The 23,936-nt window shown below is 47.4% G+C and overlaps 1 protein-coding gene and 1 non-coding gene across 2 annotated transcripts in view; one reads left to right on the top strand and one right to left on the bottom strand.

Annotated features, from left to right (window-relative positions):
- The first annotated feature begins 633 nt into the window (after window positions 1–633).
- TEKT5 (tektin 5) overlaps window positions 634–23,936 on the top strand; it is a 75,697-nt gene continuing 52,394 nt past the window's right edge. The window contains exons 1-6 of the mRNA XM_064362871.1: window positions 634–1,737; window positions 4,831–5,576; window positions 9,183–9,266; window positions 9,875–9,945; window positions 18,200–18,343; window positions 23,272–23,494. Coding sequence (XP_064218941.1) covers window positions 5,013–5,576; window positions 9,183–9,266; window positions 9,875–9,945; window positions 18,200–18,343; window positions 23,272–23,494 — 1,086 coding nt within the window. The 5' untranslated portion in view covers window positions 634–1,737; window positions 4,831–5,012. The remainder of the gene's footprint in view (window positions 1,738–4,830; window positions 5,577–9,182; window positions 9,267–9,874; window positions 9,946–18,199; window positions 18,344–23,271; window positions 23,495–23,936) is intronic.
- LOC135269171 (U4 spliceosomal RNA) lies at window positions 16,050–16,190 on the bottom strand. Its single transcript, XR_010337466.1, has one exon. It is a non-coding gene; the product is annotated as a U4 spliceosomal RNA (small nuclear RNA).

The raw sequence follows: 23,936 nt of genomic DNA, 5'->3' as shown, positions 1-23,936 counted from the left end.
ATATTTGTTTTTAAATAGTAGAGGTAAAAGCTATTCAGAAGAGAGATGGGGGAAGATTGGTTGTATTGGAGCAAGTTACGTTTGGGCCATTCTGCTGCAAGTGAGATGCGCATCCTCAGTCTTTGTGTGGATTACAGGCTTTTTGGGAAGACTTGGAATGCCTTATTTAAGAACAGATGAAGAAACGCCACAACCCAACTGGATTGCTAGCATTACAACAGATTGCAGATGACATCGTGACCGGTTCTTTCTTGGGTTTTTCTTCACCTGCCCTCAGTATGTCAGTTTTGGAGAATTTTGCCCATTATCATTTTACCTCCACTTGGGAACACTGTAATCTCTAGCAGCATAGTCTGCTCAGGTTCAGCCCTTAAGTTGATAACATCTAATACTTAGAGTAACGTAGTGTTAGAACCTCCTACTTTCATATCAACCAGGCATTTACGACACTTTATACAGATGGTAAGATGATATAAACCATGGTCCTGGGCTGGGACCTGTGGCATGTGTCGGTAGTCCCAGCCACATGGGAGGCTGAGGTGGGAGGATCACTTGAGCCCAGGAGTTCGAGACCAGCCTAGCAACAAAGTGAAAATTCTGTCTCTATCTTTTAAAATAATAAATCTGATTTTAATGTGGCTGAATATAAATCATATCACAATCAGATTTGAAAGTTAGGGTTTTATTCCTAACTTTGCTGGGAAGCCATTTTAAGCAGAAAGATGATTTTAAAAGACCACTATATTTTCTGTGTGAAGACTGAACTGGGAGATTTCATAGTATTATTAACAAAACTAGAAGAGTCCAGATTTGGGGATCTGGTTTGGCTTGGGAAATGGAGGAAGTTCAGCTTTGGGCACGCTCCGTTTGCATTGCCAAGACGTTGCAGCAGTCGGAAACGCAGTCAGAGAGCTTAGGAGAAAGACTTGGCAAATGGCCATAGAGAAGTAGTTCTCAAAGCTGTGGACATTGATTAAAACAGTCAGACAAGAGGGTATAGGCCGACAAAAGATTCCAAAGAGAGAACCTCAAAAGCTCAAAGAGGAAGACCAGTCAGGGAAAACAGAAATAGTAAAAGAAGCTGTCCTGCAAGTGTCCTGGCTTCCACGGCGCGATCGAGAAGCTACAGGAGACCTTGGCCTGCTGGCTGGAACGCACAAAGGCACAGCAGGAGGAAAGCCATGTGCCGCTGTTCGGAGGTCAGGAAATAGCAACCAGTTTGCCTCAAATACTTACGCTGTGTTGTGAAAAGCAGAAGTCAAAGCTGAGAAGGTTAGGGGAGAGTAGGAGACAGGTTAATGGCTGACTCTAAAATTCTGTCAGAAATTACACTATTTTGTACAGCTTATGTATTAAAACTGTTCAGATTACTTCAAAACACCTCAAAATTAAAAGGTCTTACACGGAAATATTGATTCTCTTTAAAAGTGCTTGCTCGCATTCTCAGGTTGAAAGCAGTGCTTTAGAAAACTCAATGGCTTTATGCATAATGAATTTACAAAGAAAGGGGCTGCAGTCAAGGACAAGAATGAGGCTGATTGCACCGATCCACACATGAGTGATGGCCTGAACTCAAGTGTGCACAGTGAGGGACCTTACGAAGAAAACAGTCATGGCCTGTGGTGACAAATTATTTATGGCAACCCTGGAGAGATTAAGAGGTAGAGGTTACTTAGAGTATGAGCCCGTGAGAATGGTAACATCAATATTAGAAGCAAAGTAAGGAGAAGAGAGAAGGTAAGAAAAACTAGGAAAGAGAAGAAATGCCCTGTGATGTTATTTGTAATATCTAAGGGCAGATATTCTTCCTAATATGACTGTGGGTATACACTGTGTGTGTGAACATTCACTTGATATTATTCATAATATCTAAGGGGAGATATTTCTCCAAATACTACAGTGAGTGTACACTCTGGGTGTATATTTTTTGATACTATTTGTAATATTTAATGGGAGATATTTCTTCTAGTATCACAGTGGGTGTACACGCTGTGATGTGTTGCATAATATCCTCACCATGTTACTGCGAATACCACAGTGGTTTTACACCCCGTGATGTTGTGCGTAATATCTTTGCTATATTACTGCTAATATTACAGTGGTTTTGCACCCTGTCTGTACTAATGTCATAGTGTTAACACTGGATATTTTATTAATATCATAGTGTTAACAGTAGATATTATAAATACAGTGAAAATGTTATTAATGTAATTGTGTTAACGTGGTAACATTTATGTTATAAATGTCATAGACATTTTATTAATATAGTGTTTTAACACTAGATACTGTAAGTATCATAGATGTTTCATTAATATCATAGTGTGTTAACACTGTATGTTATCACTAAACATAAATATCATAGACATTTTGTTAACATTATAGTGTGGTAACACTATGTGTTAACACTTGGTATTATTATAAATATTTTAGATATTTTATTAATATACTGTGTTACATTATCTACATGTATACTATATATGTATGAATTATCTCTGGAAAAATCTGGTAGCATTAATTATATCTGGGGAGACTACAAGAAGCCAAGGCTGACGAGAAACCCTAAATTTCACTTTATACTTATTGTTACACAAAAAACCTTTTTTTCTCACCTCCCCTCACAATTCCCTCCAAAAAGATACTTTACCATAACCATTTAGTGCTTAAAAAATTACCCCAATCTATTTTGTCTATTTCTCACCTGCCTTCTGTGTGCAGGCCCCTCCTGTATGCGGCGCCCCATCTTAGAAGATCCTGAGAGGTAAGCGTTGTGGACATTGAGAGAACCAGAGCCCACCTGCTTTTCTGATTCCCACTCTAGAAGATGTGGGTGTGAAGCCTTCCTTAAAGGTTTGCGGTGGAAATGAAACAAATTAGTATATGTAAAGCACAAGAACATGGAAGATGCTTACTAAATGTTATTTATCTTCACTTTGTCTGCCTTGGCCCTCTCATATCCACTCCTGATTTTAGGCAATTGGGGGAAAATTGCCATCGAACATTGTACTCTACTAACAAAGACCATTTGAGAGTTAGATTCATCTGTTTCCCGTTTCAACAGCAGAAAGAAGCCAGCAAATCAAGCCCTCCCCTTGTTCTATACCCTGTCATTTTGTTGCTAGTGTCACCAGCCAAAGAGAGAGGAAAGTTTTTTGGTGTAATTAAAATATTATCATAGGCTGGGTGCGGGGAGGAGGGCTCATGCCTATAATCCCAGCACTTTCAGAGGCCAAGATGGAAGGGTCACTTGAGGCCAGGAGTTCGAGATCAGGCTGGGCAACATAGTGAGACACCCCATCTCTACAAAAATAAAATAAAAATAGCCAGGCATGATGGCATGCATCTGTAGTCCCAGCTACTTGGGAGGCTGAGGCAGGAGGATCACTTGAGCCAACGGTTTCAGTCTGCAGTAAGCTGTGATCATGCCACTGCACTCCAGCCTGGGCAACAGAGCAAGACTGCCTCTCTGAAAACAAAAATTGTTATAGAATATAGAGTTGAAAAACTTTTCTGGAACAAAAAAGCTCTCATTTTAGATACCCATTCATTCACTCATTCAATAGTGTGCTGGATGCCAGGAATTTAATGGTGAGCAAAATAGACATGGTCTCTGCCTCCTAAGGCTCAAGATCCCTCCCTCTATTTTTAAAAATCAGGTTTATTCTGTAATCCCAGCACTTTGGGAGGCCAAGGTGGGTGGATCATGAGGTCAAGAGATCGAGACCATACTGGTCAACATGGTGAAACCCCGTCTCTACTAAAAATACAAAAAATTAGCTGGGCATGGTGGCGTGTGCCTGTAATCCCAGCTACTCATGAGGCTGAGGCAGGAGAATTGCCTGAACCCAGGAGGCGGAGGTTGCAGTGAGCCGAGATCGCGCCATTGCACTCCAGCCTGGGTAACAAGAGCGAAACTCTGTCTCAAAAAAAAAAGAAAAAAAATCAGGTTTATTGAAGTATAACTGATGTCCAGTAAACTTTACTCTTTTCAGTGGAAACTTCTATGGGTTTTGGCAAATGTGTAACTAACATAATTTAGATCTGGAACATACTGTCTCGCCCCTCCCAATTTTCTTGGGCTTCTTTGGAGTCAACAACTCTCCCCCAACCTCTAACCCCTGGCAACCACTGATCTGTCCTCTGTCCGTATGGATTCGCTTTTTCCAGAATGTCATATAAATGGACTATTACACGATGTCCTAGCTGCTTCCACATAGCTTAACATTTGAGATTCATTCATGCTGTTTTGAGTAGTATTGCTGAGTGGTATTCTGTGGTACTAATGGACCTTCTTTTTTCTTGGAGACAGAGTCTTGCTCTGTCACCCAGGCTGGAGGGCAGTAGTGTGATCACAGTTCACTGGAGCCTCCACTTCCTGGACTCAAGTGATCCTCCTGCCTTAGCCTCCAGAGTAGTTGGGACTACGGGCGTTAGCCACTGTGCCCAGTTCATTTTACATTATTTTGTAGAGATTGGGTCTCAATATGTTGCCCAGGCTAGTCTCAAACTCCTGTACTTGAGCGATCCTCCAGCCACAGCCTCCCGAAGTGCTAAGATTACAGGTATGAGCCACCATGCCTTGCCTCAGGTAGACCATTTTGATGCCATGTTGGGGACAAAGAAAACAAGTCACTTTGACCAAATTGGCCCGTGATGATTGAATTCAATGACTGAACTACATTAATTTTCCTCCCATGGGGCCGAGTCAGGTCTGGGAACACAATTCAGTTGTAATAGGAAGATAAAATGTCACTGCTTGCATCTGAATCTGTGGATTGTGAAACTCACATTCACTTTGGTGATTACTGTTTCTGTCTTTTTGTGTTGGACAAGATGGCCCCAGCTGGCCTGTAAGTGAGCAAAGGCCCCGCTAAAGGTCCCTCCCTCCAGGCTTTATGACACTGGTGCTAAGTCATAGAGGTTCTGCCGGTCCCTAAGAGAAGCGCTTTCCCCTTTCCTGGTGATGCCTTAGGCCCCTTGAACAGAGTTTTGCCCAAGTGGGGCTCAAGGTAAGGATGGAGTTTCTTGGGACCACTCAAACCGCCAGTTACTGTAGCCCCAAGAAATGCTGTGGCTTGACCTCGCTGCCAGCCATACAGGCTCCAGTGACCCAGGAGTGCTACCAGCCCTACTGCCGGCCCGGGTACCGCTACCTCAATTCATGGAGGCCTAGCCTCTTCTCCAAGATCTCCAACGTCCAGACCTGCCCAGACGAGACCCCCAGCACCCTGCGGCCACCCACCATCCTGCCCGCACTCCGCTCCGCACTCTTCTCTCGCTATAGCCCCCACGACTGGGACCAGTCCAACCAGCTGCAGGTGCGTGGGGCTGAGGCCTCCCGGCTGTGGGCCAGCCGGCTGACTGACGACTCCATGAGGCTCTTGCAGGACAAGGATCAGCTGACGCACCAGATGCAGGAGGGCACCTCCTGGAACCTGGGCCAGAGGCTGTTGGACATCGGCTTCTGGAAGTCAGAGCTGAGCTACGAGCTGGACAGGCTTCTAACTGAGAATCAGAACTTGAAGATGGTCAAGAGGCGGCTGGAGTGCGCGGCGGATGAGGTGAACTCCCCGTTGCAGGTGAGTACAGGGGCAGGGACGGGGCTGTGGCCGTGTGATGGGGATACTGTGTGCTCATTCCACATCCCTTAACTGAAGATCAAGGTGGCAGGCACCTTGCAGGTCACGTTGAACTGCATCATCGTATATACGATCAGTAATACAATCTCAGTCAATCCAGGATCATCCCAGTCAAATCAGTGTTTCTTGGACTGAATAGAATTTCCTTGTCTCCTTGAGGCTACATCAAAGTTGCAGGGGTTTCATGGAGATGTTGTGTGCACACTTATGCGTGCCTCAGCATGTGTGTACATGCATGTGCATGTATGAGCATGTGTGTGTTCTGGTCCTGAGAGCACATACTTCAAATAACTGCCTCATTTATGTTTTACACAGAGTTTTGCTCTGTCATCCAGGCTGGAGTACAGTGGTGTGATCCTGGCTCACTGCAACCCTCACCTCCTGGGTTCAAGCAACTCTCATGCCTCAGCCTCCCAAGGACCTGGGATTACAGGCACCCACCACCACGCCCAGCTAATTCTTGTATTTTTAGTAAAGGCAGGGTTTCACTATGTTGGTCAGGCTGGTCTCAAACTCCTGGCCTCAAGTGATCCACCCACCTCAGCCTCCCAGAGTGCCGGGATTACAAGCATGAGCCGCTGCACCCAGCCCATAACTGCTTCATTTTTCCCCATAATACTTAACATCCTCTAACATGCTCTACACTTGATTGAATACTAGAAAATAGGATAGTCTGCATCAAGGTGGAGATTTTTGCTTACTTTGTCACTGATGTGTTCAAGACTGCTATTCAGTGCAGGGCACCTGTGTGTCTGTGTGTGTCCATGGTGACCAATGTTGGTGCTGACTGATGTTGTTGACACTAACGTTTTGAATGTATTCCCAGCCTAGGACAGGGCGAAGCACAGAGTAGGCATTCAATAAATACATGTTGCATAAATGAGTGAATATCTAAATGTGGACTGGGCGTTGTGGCTCATGCCTGTAGACCCAGCACTTTTGGAGGTGGACCACTTGAGTTCAGGAGTTGGAGACCAGCCTGGCCAACAAGATGAAACCCCGTTTCTACTAAAAATACAAAAATTAGCTGGGCATGGTGGCACATGCCTGTAATCCCAGCTGCTTGGGTGGCTGAAGCCGGGAAATCACTTGAACCCAGGAGGCGGAGGTGGCAGTGAGCTGAGATCACACCACTGTACTCCAGCCTGTGCCACAAAGCAAGACTCCATCTCAAAAACAAACCGACAAAAAAACTAAATGTGGACAATCCTGACACTTCTTTGGTCTCCCAGCCTCCAGTCATCTCCCTGCTCAGTCAGGATTGCTTTTGGCTGCATGTAACAGATATGCCACAACAATGGCTTAGCCAAACCGGAATTTGTTTCTGTCATAAGGAAAATTCCAGAGGGAGACAGATCAGGCGGCTGCAGCCTCAACTTGGTGCCAGAAGGGACCCAGCCTCCTCTCTTTCTGCTCTGCCACCCACAGCATGTTGCCCTACAGTTTCCAAGGAGGTTTCGTATTTTATATTGCAAGTCCCTATGTGCCCGGGGCCCTTGAATAGAACAAAGAGCAGACACACCAAGGGGCACCGTCGCTTTTTATCAGGGGATGTCTTTTCCAGAAAGTCTGTCGTGTGTTTCCATTTATAGCCTGTTTGCCAGCACTTGCATGGGCTCTCTGGCTGCAGAGGGGTCTGGATAAGTGAATGTTTCTCACTGCATCCAGGAGAGAATCATGGGAGGGGTTGAGTGGACACTGGGTAAGGAACCAGCAGCACCTACAGGAGCTGATCTTGGCCACACAGGATGATGACTGGCTGCTCACTGGAGTGTGTGGGGAACTCAGGACCTCTTGCCTGGAAGCCTCCTGCAGCTACAGGTGCTTCTGTAGGAGAGATCCTGCCTCCGGATTCCCTTGGGAGACACGGCATAGGTTTCCACCACTCTGGGATTTCCAAACCCATGGATGCAGGGAGCGGGAGGAGGGGTCCACTGTCTCCCTATCCCCACCCCCGGATTCTCCCTGGGAAGGAGTACAGGCAAGGCTGCTTCTCAGAGCCCCACTGCAGCATCCCCAACCTACTGCTCTCCCTCCCACTCTCTTCTCATGCCCCCCTCCTGTCTGGAAAGTCCAGCTCTGACTGGTCACATGTGGCTTTCTCTGATTAGCCACGTGGCGGCAGGGGGACCATCAACATCTCAGTTCTATCTCACGGGCTGCCCCCACAGTCCAGGCAGCCTCTCCCTGTGCAATGTCCTCCACCTCCTTCCTGGTCTCCCAATTCCTGCTCCCTTCTAATCCATTGTCCTCACAGCAACCGCTAGTTCCCTTGATGGCCTCCCAGAAATTAACATCTTCATTCTCGAATTCCTTCCCCTCCCCATAACCCCTGTCCCTGATATTGCTCTAGCCTCACTTCCTCTACTCCAGTGCCAATGGCTTCCTGTCTGTTCCTCTGCTGACCTCAGGGCCTCTGCACCTGCTATTTTCCCTTCTGGTCCATTCCTACCCAGCTCTGCATCTCTGCTTTTCATGACTCAGTCCTTCTCCTCCTTAGAGAATTCCTCCCTGACCACTGCGCTGCTTACTCCTCACCCACTCACGTGACTCTGAATATTTTCATCCTGGCCCTTCACACAGTTGGAAATGATTGAGTTTCTGGTTTGTTGTTGTTGTTATTGTTTGAGACAGGGTCTTGCTCTGTTGCCCAGGTTAGAATGCAGTGGCATGATCTTGGCTCACTGCTAGACCTCCTGGAGTCAAGGGATCCTCCCACCTCAGCCTCTCAAGAAGGTGAGACTATGGGCACGCACCACCACCCATGGCTAAGTTTCAATTTTTGTAGAGATGGGGTCTCACTATACTGCCTAGGCTGGTCTCCAACTCCTGGGCTCAAGTGATCCTCCCAGCTTGGCTTCCCAAAGTGTGGAGATTACAGGCATGAGGGAGGCACTGCGCCCAGTCTGACTGAGCTTCTCATGGGTATTCTCTCCCTTAGGAGAACACAGGTTGCATGAGAGCCTGCGTTCTCCTAGGGGACTGTCAGCCTTGTTCATTGTGCTATCCCCAGCACCTCAACAGAGCATGACTCCGAGAAGGGGCTCTGGAAACCCTTGTGGCACAGGTCAGTGACTCCTTCCTGTTTCTGGGTTCTCAGATTCATTTGCATCCTGACATTCAGACCTTGACATCCTGCTTCCTTCTGCTGAAATCAGAAGAAAAGCTACATGGAAGATGGCAGCCAACACCATCTTATCTGAAATTATTATGAAATTTTACTCTATGTATTATCGTATTTTGGGAAGGCTTGGGGCTGTTGATGCAGTTATGGGAATCAAAATTGGTCCTTGGGACGCTACTTTATCCTGCTTTCTCTACATGGGCCTTGCATCTCTGGATGCATTGGTCATATGGCAACTCACAGCTCTCATCGGGGGAGAAGGGGCAGCAGAAGCCCATCTGATGCCCAGTAAAGAGGTCACATGAAGCAGCCAGGTTTCTGGGAGAAAAGAACAGATTGTGACAAGGGTGGATGCGAGTCTCTCTGTTCAGGGTCTGCAAACAGCTGCAGGGAGAATATACTGTTTCCCCTGCTTCCCACAGGTGGCCTTGGAGTGTCTATACCATCGAGAGAAGAGGATCGGGATTGATTTGGTCCATGACAACGTGGAGAAAAACCTTATTCGGGTAAGGCATCTCCTGGGTCTGCCCAGTGCCGTGAAGGGGGCGGGAAGGCCAGCAGGTCAGAGACATTACTGAGCTACCTGTCAGGAGCAGAAGCCACACGTGTCACCCTGTGCAAAGTTAGGGCTCAGAAAGCATGGGTGGAGGCCTAGTTTGCAGTTTAGAAACAGGGAGAAACGGAGTTATCTGACCCTCAGTCTTTTCATCTCCCAAAATGGACATGATAATAATACACCAATAACCATAATGAAAGCTAGTGTTTCTTGAGCACCTACTATATGTCATAGGCTGTACTACTTCATATGCATTATTTAATGTAATGATAAAATAATCTATAAGTGAGTGCTTGGCACATAGAAGGTGCTATTTTTTTTAATTCTAGGAGTCTATAAAAAAAAGTAGGGCAAAAAAGGGTGGAGCCTCCACAATCAACCCTTCACTACCTGGCCCTGGGGTTATGTGGATTGAGGCAGAAGCTCCACACTGACATTTCACTTCCTGGGGTCAAGGGTGGTCGGTGGGAGGGAAGGGGAGAGGTAAGGGCTCTGGCCGGAAAGACGAGGCTGTCAGGTTCTAAGAGGCACCGTTCTTTCTGACATTTTTCATTTCAGGAAGTAGATTTGCTAAAATGTTGCCAAGAACGGATGAGAAAATTAGCTCAAAGAATTGATATGCAGATGCGGTAAGGGCTTTTTTTCCTTCTCTTCCCTCTCGTTGGGGTTTGTTTCGGCACTCCCAGGTTTCTGGGGGACAAGCCAGACGGGCCCACTTTTGGTCAGTGGTGTGCTGGTAAATGTTTAACAACCAGCTTTCGAAGACAAAAGGAGTCCCGATCTCTCGGGCCTGCCAGTTTCGGTGGTGTAAATGCTACCACAATGGCTGATTTTCAGCTGCAAATATGAAGTTACTGAGATGTGCGCAACTGACTCTCACAAGCCAGTGCCTCACTGTCTTGTTTGCAACAAGAGTCCTGGCAAGAGACACCTGGCTTCCCTGAGGCCCCTCTTAGTCTGTGGCTTCCCCATTTGAGTTCTGAGCCTTGGGAGATGGCAGAAAGTGGGTGGTATTAGGTAGCAAGTCCAGGGGCTGGGCACCTCCACAAGGGAGCTGGTGGAGGCACTGAGCCAGGAGTCTCCAAAAGAAACCAGCTTTTTGTTCTTACAAGATTACATAACCAGTATCTTAACAAGCCTGGGGACTCCTCTCACAGTTAAAGGGAGGCTTGCGTTTTACGGGGCTTGGGGCCCATAGCTAAGCCCTTGGCACCAGTTCCCTGTGGAAGCAGCTGCCTCACCTCTGCCTGCAGCTGGCACTCGTCTTTAACTCTTTCAGGGCACGCTGCTCTGCTGGTTTTCCCACTTCATTCACTCTTGACAGAGACACATAGACAGCATGGGACAGGCTGGCAACCTGGCAGTGGCTCGTTCCTCCGGCTGCCTGGTGCACATGGGCAGCAGGGGGTGGAGGCAGAAGGGCCAGGCAGCTTCCAAGTCAGCTCTGGGGAGCATACATCTTGGTTTGCTGTGCCCCAGAAGTCACCTCCTCCTCCAGGAGCCTTTGGACTCCCCAAAGGGGTTAGAACTGTATGTTAGGGAGAAAGACATCGCAGACAAGCTACCCTTAGAGCAAAGAGCTTGGTCATAGCAAGACACATTGGAGAGCCCTAGGAAGACATCGGGGTGGAGGTGTGCAGAAAAGATGCAAATACAGCAGGAGGAATGAAGGCTGAAAGGACAAACACAGAGTTGAAGTTCAATAATTTGTGTGCCCCTGGACTAATTTCTCACAATTCCATTTATCACCGGGACTATGGTACCTACAGTTTGTCTACAAATTAATTTGCTTAAAAAAACCTTAAGCATAGCAGGGTGACTACAGTCAACAGTAATTTATTGCACATTTTAAAATAACTAAAAGAGTATAGGGGGCCAGGTGCAATGGCTCACACCTGTAATCCCAGCACTTTGGGAGGCTGAGATGGATGGATCACGAGGTCAAGAGTTCAAGACCAGCCTTGCCAAGATGGTGAAACCCTGTCTCCATTAAAAATACAAAAATTAGCCAGGCGTGGTGGCAGTGCTTGTAATCCCAGCTATTTGGGAGGCTGAGGCAGAGAATTGTTTGAACCAAGGAGGTGGAGGCTGCAGTGAGCTAAGATCATGCTACTGCACTCCAGCCTGGGCAACAGAGTGACACTGTGTCTCAAAACAACAAAAAAAAAAAGTAAAAATGGGAATGTTTGTAACACAAAGGAATGGTAAATGCTGGAGAGGATGGATACCCCAGTTACCCTGATGTGATTGTTACAAATTGCATGCCTATATCAAAGTATCTCATGTACCCTATAAATATATACATCTACTATGTACTGGTAAATTCATGTACCCCATAAATATATACACCTACTATGTACCCGTAAAAGCTTAAAAAATAAAATTAAATAAATAAAAATCAAGTCCGTAAATAAAATGCCTTAAATATTCTTTTTTTTTGAGATGGAGTCCCACTCTGCCCCCTAGGCTGGAGTGCAGTGGTGCGGTCTCAGCTCACTGTAACCTGCACCTCCTGAATTCCAGCAATTCTCCTGCCTAAGCCTCCCAAGTAGCTGGGATTACAGGCCCATGCCACCACACCCAGCTAGTTTTTGTATTTTTAGTAGAGACAGAGATTTACCATATTGACCAGGCTGGTCTCAAACTCCTAACCTCAGGTGATTGGCCCACATCTGCCTCCCAAAGTGCTGAGATTATAGGTGTGAGCCACTGTGCCCAGCTGAAATACTTGTATTTAAACAGGCAAATTTCAACAAAGGGAGAATTGGAAACTGGCTAGTGTCTTTGTTTTATTGCATTTTTATTTCTTTTTTCTTTCCCAAGATGGAGTCTTGCTCTGTCACCTAGGCTGGAGGACGGTGGTGCGACCTCTGCTCACTGCAACCTCCACTTCCTGAGTTCAAGTGATTCTCCTACCTCAGCCTCCTGAGTAGCTGGGATTACAGGTGCCTGCCACTACATCTGGCTAATTTTTGTATTTTCAGTAGAGACGGGGTTTCACCATGTTGGCCAGGCTGGTCTCAAACTCCTGACCTTGTGATCCACCTGCCTTAGCCTCCCAAAGTGCTGGGATTACAGGCACGAGCCACCGCGCCCAGCCCTTATTGCGTTTTTCTTGCACTTTTAAAAAAATTACTTATTCATTTTTAATTGACAAAAATGGTATATGCTGTATCGTGTAAAACATGATGTTTTGAAATTACATGTATATTTTAAAACATTGAACTAATTGGAACTAATTAACACATGCGTTATCTCACATATTTATTCTTTGTAGAGAGAACACTTAAAATCTCAGTGATTTTCAAGAACACAGTACATTGTTATTAACTATGGTCACCATGTTGTACAGGAGATCTCTGGAACTTACTCCTCTTGATGAAAGGAAATTTTGTACCCTTTGACCAACATCTCCCCCATCCCCCACTCCAGCCTCTGGTCACCACCATTCTACTCTGTACTTTTATAAGTTCGATTGTTTTAGACTCCACATGTGTGTGAGATCATGAGATATTTGTCTTTCTGTGCCTGACTTACTTCACTTTATGTGATGTCCTGTAGGTTCATTCATGTTGTCACAAATGACAGGATTTCCTTCTTTTTTAAGGCTAAGTAGTATTCCTTTGTGTATACATACCACATTTTCTTTATCCATTCATCTGCTATGAGACACTTGGGTTGATTTCATATCTAGGCTATCAGAAATTGTTTTGCAATAACTTTGCCCATTTTAAAACTGGGCTTTTTTTTGTTATTGAGTTGTCTGAGTTCCTTATATATTTTGGATAGTAACCCCTTATCAGATGTATAGTTTGCAAATATTTTCTCCCATTTCTTAGGTTGTCTCTTTACTCTCTTGATTGTTTTGTAGGCTGTGCAGAAGCTTTTTAGTTTGATGTAATCCCATTTGTCTATTTTTGCTTTATTTTGTGTGCTGTTGGGGTCATTGTCCAGACCAATGTCATGGAACTTTTCCCCTATGTTTTCTTCTAGTAGTTTTACAGTTTCAGGTGTTACATTTCAGTCTTTAATCTTTTTTTTCTTTTAGATGGCATCTCAGTCTGTCACCCAGGCTGGCAGGCAGTGGTGCAATCTCGACTCACTGCAACCTCCGTCTCCCAGGTTCAAGTGATTCTTCTGCCTCGGCCTCCTGAGTAGCTAGGGTTATGTGTGTGTGCCACCATGCCTGGCTAACTTTAATCTATTTTGAGTTGATTTTTGTCTATGGTGTGAGATAAGGGTCTAATTTGTTCTTCAGCATGTACATTTCCACTTGTATCAATACCATTTATTGAAGAAGCTGTCCTTTCTCCATTGTACGTTCTTGGCATCTTTGCCGAAAAGCAATTGAGTGTAAATGCCTGGATTTATTTCTGGGCTCTTTATTCTGTTCTTTCTTCCACTTATTTTGTGATCTTCTATTTATGGCAAGAGAGAATGGTTTTCCATTTGTAACTGCCATGGCACGTGACAAACCATGGCACTGCAAGGAAGAGGAGGGCTGATGTTTTGGAAATGGGATAGTTTGAGCTGGCAGAGTGAACAATTTCCAAACTTAAAGTGGGGAGCTGGACCTCAGAGGAGGAATCCTGAGATTGGGGTCAAGAGTCTGCTTAAGCAACCCCAGACGATGCAACCAGAGGGCGGTGGGGAGCTGGGAGAACCAGGAAGACTGAGACAGATGGAGACAGTCCCAGAGACTGAGACACACAGAGAGAGCTGAGCACTGACATCAAAAGAGACAGAGAGACATGAAGAGATAAACAGAGACAGAGATGGGGAGTCAGGAGACAGAGGGACAGAGAGACACAGAATCAGATATGCCAGAAAGCTAAATCAAGAGATGAGACAGAGACAGAGAAAGGCAAAGAGATGGAGAGAGACAGACATGGAAAAAGAAGAAAAGAGGCCAGGCATCGCGGCTCACGCCTGTAATCCCAGCACTTTGGGAGGCTGAAGTGGGTGGATCACTTGCGGTCAGGAGTTCAAGACCAGCCTGGACAAAATGGAGAAACCCTGTCTCTACTAAAAACACAAAATTAGCTGGGTGTGGTGGTGCATGTCTCTAATCTCAGCTGCTTGGGAGGCTGAGGCAGGAGAATCGCTTGAACCCGGGAGGCAGAGGTTGCAGTGAGCCAAGATTGCACCACTGCACTCTTACCTGGGCCACAGAGCAAGATTGTCTAAAAGAGAGAGAGAGAGAGATGCTTGGATAGCTTGAATAGGGACCAAGAGAGATGAAAGCAACTGAGGCAGAGAGCCACAGTGAGAGAGTGAGAGAGCGCAAACGCAGAGTGAGTGAGGGAGAGGATGAGAGCAGGTGAGGGCAGCATTTCACTTTGTGGAGACTGGAGGCTGAGCCACCCTGGATGGAAGCTGTTTGTCCCTGGGCAGTGGCTGTGTGTCAGAGGACTCCTGCCATCTCACAGGGAGGCAGCTCATGCTGCCGGAGGGGTTGGGATTCTCCTAATTAACCAAGGGCCAGCCGGCGCCTCATTAGCTGGGAAGAGCCTGGTGTGTCCTCACCTGCTTGGGGAAGCTCAGCCACTGACCAGTTCAGGTGGCCCCCCTGGCATGGGCAGGCACTAGGCTGTTGGCTCACGATTTTCTTCAAAGCCTGAGGCCCGCATCTGGGCAGGGCGGTGTCCTCACTGTACCAGGTGCCCTGGCAAGGCAGAAAAGACTCTTCCTGACAGAGTAGGAGCTTTGTTTGGGCTTTTCCCAGTGGGCTGACAGCAGGGTGAGTTTGGCACTGGTCCAGCCCTTGGTTGTGGACCAAGTAGGGAGGACAGGGCTGCCTCCTCTTTCCAGGCCTCATGACAAGGGCCAGGCAGCTGGACACACTGGACTCTGAGGCCCCCAGGTTTCCCTCTAATTCTCCGACATGTTTGCTTTCCACATTCTGGCCTTGCTTCACATTCCAGCTCATTAGCAGGACAGGGCCCCATTCCTCCAGGGCTCTGCCAACTTGGAAGCCCCAAGGGCCCCAGGACCAGGTTCCTTCTGCCCCAATATGACTTGTGCTTCCTGATAGGCAGGAACCCACCCACTATTGGGATTTAACTTCCTGGTTCCTGGCCAGCTGGAAACCCCTCACCAGCAACCAACATCCATAGCAGGAAAGAAAAAAAAGATACGGATGGAGGAGAGGGAGGGAGAGACCCAGAGAGACACACAGAGGCTTAGACAGAGGGAAACTGAGAAAGAGACAAAGGTTAGAGAGACAGAGACATAGACACAAGAAGGGAGAGAGGGAGAGAGAAAGAGAGACAGACAGAGAACAGATGGAGACACTCAGAGTAGCGGGTATCTGACTTAACCTCAATTAATGGAAGTGATTCCCTTCTCTATTCTCACAATTCTAAATACTCCAAGGCAAAAGTTTCAGCTGGTGCATATGTGTCTGTAACACCAACTGATCTCTCTTTTCTCAGCCAACAAGGAAACAGAAAAAAGTCCAGGCTTAGTACCTTCTGGAGGAAACATATTCTAGCTAGAATTTAGTGAGTGCCCACTTAGTATTAATATTTAGGTCTGAAGTGATCTTCTATTAATGGAAAGGGTGATGGGTTTTTCTTTAAAGACAGGAATATAAATTTTCCTTTTAACATACATTTATATACAGATATATTTTTTCTTTTTTCTTTTTTTTCTTTTTCTTTTACTATATAGATGTATTTTTTGTCTTTTTTCTTTTTTTTTCTTTTTCTTTTTCTACTTTTAAATAACTCAGTCTCCGTAGAGACTGTCAAAAATTGCCAGTGCCAACTATATTTCAAGTCATCATGGCGGGGTATTGGGAAAAGTTTTCAATTAGCAATAATCGTGCCTTGGATAAACCTCATTGGCTACGATACTACCACTGCGCAAAGCTTCATTTATTTATATTTTAAAAGTGATTTTAGGCAGGGTGCGGTGGCTCATGCCTATAATTCCAGAACTTTGGGAGGCTAAGGTGGGCGGATCACCTGAGGTCAGGAGTTCAAGACCCGCCTGGCCAACATGGTGAAACCCCATTTCTACTAAAAAAATACAAAAATTAGACCAGGCGCGGTGGCTCATGCCTTTAATCCCGCACTTTGGGAGGCCGAAGCTGAGGGAGGATTGCCTGAGCTCCAGAGTTCGCGACCAGCCTCGGCAACACGGTGAAACCTGTCTCTACTAAAATGCGAAACATTAGGTGTGTGAGGCAGTGTGTGCCTGTAATCCCAGCTACTCAGGAGGCTGAGGCAGGAGAATTGCTTGAACCCGGGAGGTGGAGGTTGCAGTGAGCTGAGATCTTGCCACTGCACTCCAGCCTGGGCAACAAGAGGAAAAATCCATCCCACCAAAATTAATTAATTAATTAATTTTAAAAAAGTGATTTTTGAAAAGAAAAATAAGTAAATAGTAGAGTTTGGTATTTGGAGAGAATCACGGAAGTGGTCCTCAAACGTCTGGAATTTGGCAGTCACCTTTAAGTCTAAGCTTCTTAGTCAAGATACCAACCAGGCCTCGGGGCTTAAGCCTTGGCCCTGGTCCCTTGTCCTCTCTTTACCTCCGCCCAGTCTCTGACACCGCCTAGCGCCAACCCTAACCAATCCCTGTCTTCATCTAGTCCCTGACCCTACCCAATCCCTGTCCTCACCTAGCCCCTGTCCCCGCCCAGTCCTTGACCCCACTCAATCCCTGTCTTCACATAGCCCCTGACCCCGCCCAGTCCCTGACGCCACCCAATCCCTAGCCTCATCTAGCCCCTGATTCCACCCGTTCCTGATCTCGAGGTCCCTACACGTCTGGCGTTTCTAGCTTCTCTGTGTTGGTGAGTGTGATGTTCTTGGCTTGGAATTCTCATTTCACCAGCAGCAATTACCCCATAATGTCTACTCCTATTTATTGTGAAAACTCAGTTCCGATACCTCCTTGGGAAGCCTTCCCTGACCGCCCTCTCACCCTCAGTTAGTGGTTTCCTCCTCTGTGTTATTTCGTATTTGCAAACCTGCAGGATGCCCTTACCATTCTGTTCTGGATTTATTTTTTGTATTTGTTCACACAAGTTGGTGAGCAACCTGAAGGCAGTGACTGGGTCGTCTTATTCGTGTCTTATCCCTCAGTGCCCAGCATAGGGTCAGACACAATGATTGATTTAAGAAGTGATTTGACTTTAATCAGGCTTTCTCCAAAGTGTGGATTGATAGCTTCTAAATTAGGCCAACAAGCTACAGCTGGAGGGACAAATCTGGCCCACCATCTGTTCTTGTGAATAAACTTTTATTGAGATGAAGCCACATTGATTTTTACATATCTGTGACTGCTTTCATGCATAGTTGAGTAGTTACAACAGACACCATATGACCCACAAAGCCTAAAATATTTACCATGCAACCCTTTACAGTAAATGCTTACCTATCCCTATTCTGAAGGACAACAGGGGCCAGGTGTGGTGGCTCACACCTGTAATCCCAACACTTTGGGAAATTGATGCAGGTAGGATCACAACACAGCAAGACGATCTCTACAAAATATTTAAAAAGTTAGTCAGGCTTGGTGGCACATGCCTTTAGTCCCAGCTACTCAGGAGGCTGAGGTGGGAGGAGTGCTTGAGCCTGAGAGGTCAAGACTGCTGTGAGCCATGACTGCCCACTGCACTCCAACCTGGGCAAAAGATTGAGACTCTGAAAAAAAAAAAAAAAAGAATAAAGGACAAATCTGTTTGGAGTGGGTGGAGGTGGGAGAGTGGGGGGGCCTCTGGGTGTGTGGTGGGGCATCGAGGTGGGAAGAGGACTGAAAAGCTACTGGGTGGCTTCCTGGGGGTCTAGGCTTACAACACACACCTGCTGTGTGGCCCAGGCTGGGAACTCTGGGCAGGTGCACAGTACACAGATGACTCCTTCCTCCCTGCAGGGATAACCGAGATGCTCAGCACGCCCTGGAGAGGGACCTCGAGGACAAAAGCTCGGCCCAGTTCATAGATGAGAAGTGCTTTAACCTGAGAAATACGTCAGACTGCATCAGCTTCTTCCACGGCGTGGAGAAAATTGATGGCACGTAGGTATCGGACTCCCCCCTCTCCATCCCGGGCATGTCCAACTGGAGTGAGGGCTTCTGCTCCTGCCAACGAATGGCGAAGGGGCATCGTATACCAGTTAAGTGGGAAGTGGTGTGGTTGAACGGGGTCCTCTAGTGCAAGCAGCAGAATCCAAGTCGGGTTAACTAAAGACAAAATGGAATTTACCGGAGGGCTCTGGGGGAGCCACCATCTCAAGGGGAAGGCTGGAGGGAAAGGTTCTGGCAGTGGGAGCTGTGTGGTCCCGACGCCTTCATCTTTCCATCCTTGCCCCACTGTTCAAGATCCAAATTTCAGGAAGAAGGAGCATGCCATTGGCTTAGTGAGGGTCGCACAGCTGCTGCTGCTCAGCAGTTTCAGAAAAAAATTCCAAAACAAGCGATGAGCTCAGCAGGGAGGCCAGCTGAGGTTGGCTGGTGCTGGTGGTGGTTTGAGTGAATTCTTGCCTGGCCAGGCGTGGTGCCTTACTCCTGTAATCCCAGCCCTTTGGGAGGCCGAGGCAGGAGGATTGCTTGAGGCCAGGGGTTCCAGACCACCCAAAGAGAGACAGGGAGTGGAATCTTGAGCCAGGCTGCCTGACTTCTAATCCCAGCCTCTACACTAACACTGAGCAAGCGACTTCATTTCTTTGGACCATTTCTGAATCTATACCACTGGAAGAAAAATAGTACCCACTTCCCAGGGTTGCTGTGAGTATGACAATGATGTGTGTGTGTGGAGTTTTAAGCACAGAGCCTACTATAGAATAGTAACAGCCAACATTTATCAAGTGCTTACTGTGTGCCCTCATTTTCTCGTCACAGCAGCTACGAGGTGGTGCCTTCTGTGAGCCTGTCAAGATCGTGGGCATGTCACAGCACTGTGGTATTTTATGCAGAATGCAAACATGCTTCCTAGTTGGTTGTCTGAGGTCTGAGAGATGCTGAGGATGAGGAAGAGGTTGAGGTCTATCTTGGTTTCTCTTTTCCATTTAAAAAAAAATCCCTAGCACATAGAATTGTGCTTTGGCACATGTTGGTATGCAATACATTTTTGTTGAAAGAAAGAATGAATGAAAAGAGAAAGTCAGGGAAAGAAGCAGCACAGGAAGGAAGGAAGGGGAGAGAGAAGGAGGGTGTTCCTCGCAGTCTCCTTGGCTCAAGCCTGGCCTCACTTTCTGGATCTTAACAAATGTCAAAGTGCGGAGGTGACCCTTTGGGACTTCTGGTAATGACAACTCCTGGGAACTTTCCTCCTCTTCCTGACAAGGTGCTCTTCCCCCATGGCACTGGCAAAGTGAGCAAGACTTAGGGGGCTTGGCCCCCCTCATCTGCACAGGGAGTCCAGAGGGTCTGTGTTCCAAAATAGATTCCTCTCCAGAGACCTGGCAGCCCTGGAGCCTCCAATTTCCATACCCAGGAGAGGCCTGCTATTTAAAGTCCCCCATCTAGAGACTCCATCTGGAAGGGAGAGCTGCTGTTTGTGATGACTAATTGCTGCCCAGATGTGCTAGCTTCAGGCTTTGTATTTGGGCTCTCCTCCCCTCCCCCTCCCCTCCCCTCCCCTCCCCTCCCCTCCTCTTCTCTTCTCTCTCTCTTCTCTTCTCTTTCTTTTTTTGATAAAGAGTCTTGCTCAGTCACCAGGCTGGAGTGCGGTGACAAGATCTCGGCTCACTGCAACCTCTGACTCCCTTGTTCAAGCCATTCTTCTGCCTCAGCCTCCAAGTAGCTGGGATTACAGGCATGCGCCACCACGCCCAGCTAATTTTTGTATTTTTAGTTGAGAAGGGGTTTCACCGTGTTTCCAGGATGGTCTTGATCTCTTAACCTTGTGATCCACCTGCCTTGGCCTCTCAAAGTGCTGGGATTACAGGCATGAGCCACCGTGCCCGGCCCATATCTGGGATTTTCTTAAAGCAAGGGTATATCTGGGTGGATTAAAGAGGACGTTTGGTGACTGTGAACTGCAGTATCTCTATTCACTGTATTTCTCGTTACCATGGATTAATGATGATGATGATGACAATGATGATGGCAGTAGACACCTTTTACCTGCTGTTTGCTATGTGCTAGACATCATGCTGACAGCTTCATATGCAATATCTCATGAATAATAAACATTTTTCGGGCGCTTACTCTGCCCAGTGCCATGATAAGGGCTTCACATTTAAACACCCAGCAACCCTGAGGGTTGGTATCGTTATCCCCATTTTACAATAAGGAAACTAAAGGTCAGAGAGGTGAATCGACAGGCTCAAGCTCACACAATAAATGGCAGAGCTGTGATTCTGAATCTACATTGAATACTGAACCTGTGTGTTTTACCAGTGGTGCCTTCCTGCCTCCCCAGCAAAGCCCGCTAACCTCTCCATGTTTAGAGGACACAGACTCCAGAAAGCATTTCCCCCTACTGAGGTGCACTGCCTGCTGAGGAGGCAGGCTGTCTTTGGCAAATTCCTCCCCAGGGAGAATGTGATTAAGTGGGTTATTTTCTCCTGGGAGCTCAGCTGTCTGTTGCAACGGAGGGCAAAGGCCTAGAGGTTGCTGTTCATGACATTGACAGTGTCCACCATTCAGAGGCAACGGAGACACTCAAAGTAAATCTGTGTGTTTCTGTCTGCTGTCCTTATCCTCTCCTCTTTCCTCAGTATCCTGGGATGGAGCGATGCTTCACTCTCTGAGCCTCAGGTCTTGGTTGGATGAAAGCTCTGAACCTGACATAGTGCCACTCCTGTCTCCAGAAGCCCATGATGCCTGTTTATTACTTGATTTTTAACTCCTGCAAAAAGCCAGGCAAAACAATCACACACACACTATATGATTTTTAAAAATTCTATTCACCATGCAACCTAAGTGGCTTTAAAATGTCTGAAAAGAGAGTTCTATTTCAGAAATTTGAGTTCAGTTTTTTCCCCTGCAGCCTGAGTATAAAAATCTGCTTTATTTAAGAACTGGAAACTTCCTGGACCAGAAAAGACCTTGAGAAGTTACCTAGTCTGGTTTACCCAGGACCTGAAGCCAGCTCAAAGAAATGCATGCCCTTCCTCAAAGCCTTCCCAGATGAGAAAACCCTACATGGTCCATGGATTGTTTGTAGCAGGGATTTACATGCTCTGCCAGGAAGAACTTTATGTTGTCTAAACTGAGGAGTTCCTCGTGTGTCACCACCTCTGAGAAGCCTTCCCTGTCTTTGCCTTTGCTAATGTAGCCTGTGTACCTGTCCATTGATCTCCCCAGATGCCCTCGCCAGCTGCCATGCCGTGTGTCCTGCAGAGCAGACAGTCCTCTGCAGATCTCCTCTCCTGGGCTCTCTGTCCTTTGGTTTCCAGATGGGTTCAGCCAGGAGGAGGGGCATCAGCAGAAGACAGGGTGTGGGAGGGGAGAGGCTGTGATTTCCTCTCCTGCTCCCTCCCTCCCAGACACTGTGGTCCACTGTGGTCCCTCCTCTTCTGGGGCTCTTGTAACAACTATTGCTTCCTTTCCTCTTGCCCTTTACAGCTGGGATGCTGAAAGCTTCATGCATTTTCTTTTCTTTTCCTTTTTTTTTCTTTGAGACAGAATCTTCCTCTGTTGCCCAGGCTGGAGTGCAGTGGCATGATCTCAGCTCACTGCAACCTCCGACCCCCCAGTTCAAGTGATTCTCCTGCTTCAGCCTTCCAAGTAGCTCAGATTACAGGCGCATGCCACCATGCCTGGCTAATTTTTGTATTTTTGGTAAAGACAGGATTTCACCATGTTGGCCAGGCTGGTCTTGAACTCCTGACCTCAAGTGATCTGCCCACCTTGGGCTCCCAAAGTGCTGGGATTACAGGCATGAACCATCACAGTTAGCACTTCATGAATTTTCTAATCCCTAACCATCTCATTACCCTTCTGAGTATTCCTCTATTCCCTTTTACAACCCTGACCAACACATAATGACACCACTCCATTCGTCTCCTTCATCCTCCTGCTGCTGCTTCCTACAAGACAGGGTCTTGTTAGGCTGGAGTGCAGTGACGTGACCATGGCTCACTGCAGCCCCGAACTCCTGGGCTGAAGCAATCCTCCTACCTCAGTCCCCCAAGTAGCTGGGGCCACAGGCATGCACCACCGCACCCAGTTAATTTTGGGGGGTATTTTTTATAGAGATGGGAGTTTCACCATGTTGCTCAGGCTGGTCTTGAACTTCTGGGCTCAACTGATCCGCCTGTATCGGCTGGGATTAGAGGCATGGCTGGCTCAGCCCTCCAGTTTCTAAATCCCTTCCCGGCACATAACACAATGTGTAAATATCTCCTCGTTCACTGTCAGTCTCCCTCCTCTGGCAATTAATCACCACGAGAACATGGATGCTGCCATTCGTATTCATGGCTGTCTCCTAAGTGCCTGGTTGGCGTGTGGTAGAAGTTGAAGGAATACTCCATGAATGAATGGCAGTGAAAGTAGCATGGCCACATTCTCATCACAGACTTGGAGGGACCCTCAACCACCTCTGTGCCCAGTGCCTGCTTCTTGGCTTGTCCGAGTTGCGTTTCTCCTGGTGGTGGTGGTGTGGGTGTGAGGGAAAAGAGCTGTCTGAAGGAGCCCCTCTCTCTGACCCACTTGCTGGATGCCCTTCTGCCAACCAGCTGTTCTCTTTAGGGTTCTCTTGCCTCCTCTGTAAAATGAGGGTATTGGATCAGGATAGTGGTTCTCAATGGGGTGACTGTCCCCTCCCCTAAGGGACATTTGGCAATGTCTGAAGCCATGTTTTGGTTGTCACATGGGACAGTGAGGGAGCTACTGCCATCTAGTGGGTAGAGGCCAGGGATGCTGCTGAACATCCCAACATCCCACACTGCACAGGACGGAAAATAATCCTGACCCAAAGGCCGAGACTGCCAAGGCAGAGAAACGCCAGATTCCGAGGTCTCCCAGGCCTGCTGCAACTCGCCCCTGTGCCTTCGCAGGATCTCCGTGCCCGAGACCTGGGCCAAGTTCAGTAACGACAACATCAAGCACTCTCAGAACATGCGGGCCAACTCCACCCGGCTGCGGGAGGAGGCGGAGCACCTCTTTGAGACCCTGTCGGATCAGATGTGGAGGCAGTTCACCGACACCAACCTGGCCTTCAATGCCCGCATCTCCGAGGTGACGGACGTGAAGAATAAGCTGCAGGTGCAGCTGGCGAAGGTGAGCAGATCCTCCCAGGACCCCTGTCTTCTCTGCCAAGCCCTCGCCCTCCTCCTGTGAGCCTGAGGGGTATCTGGGTCAAGCTGGCTCTGCCCCTGGTGCCAAACCAGTACTCTGCCACGGTCTGTGGTCTTGTTCATTCTAAAAGGGGCCAAGGCCTGAGCTTCCTGAGGGATTTAAGCATTTAAGCATCCAGGTTACATCCTCTGTTGCTCACTGGAGGATGGAGCCTGGAGCTTGGCCTGGCTGTCCCCAAGAGACTGTGATGCTGCCAGGACCCCTTATTCTCCATCTAAAACCCATATGGCTGAGTGCAACGAGTGCAGAGAACAGAACCCTGCAGGCCATTGTCTCTGCCGCTCCAGCACCTCTTGTCCACCCACAACAGCATCTTTGGAAGTGTAACCTTTGACTTCCAGAGGCCTCAACAGCACTTTAAAAG

This window comes from Aotus nancymaae, unplaced genomic scaffold (assembly GCF_030222135.1).
Source record: "Aotus nancymaae isolate 86718 unplaced genomic scaffold, 86718_ANA_hifiasm-v0.15.2.pri h1tg000049l, whole genome shotgun sequence".
NCBI classification, from domain to species: Eukaryota; Metazoa; Chordata; class Mammalia; order Primates; family Aotidae; genus Aotus; species Aotus nancymaae.
This window is presented reverse-complemented; position numbering and strand designations above follow the sequence as displayed.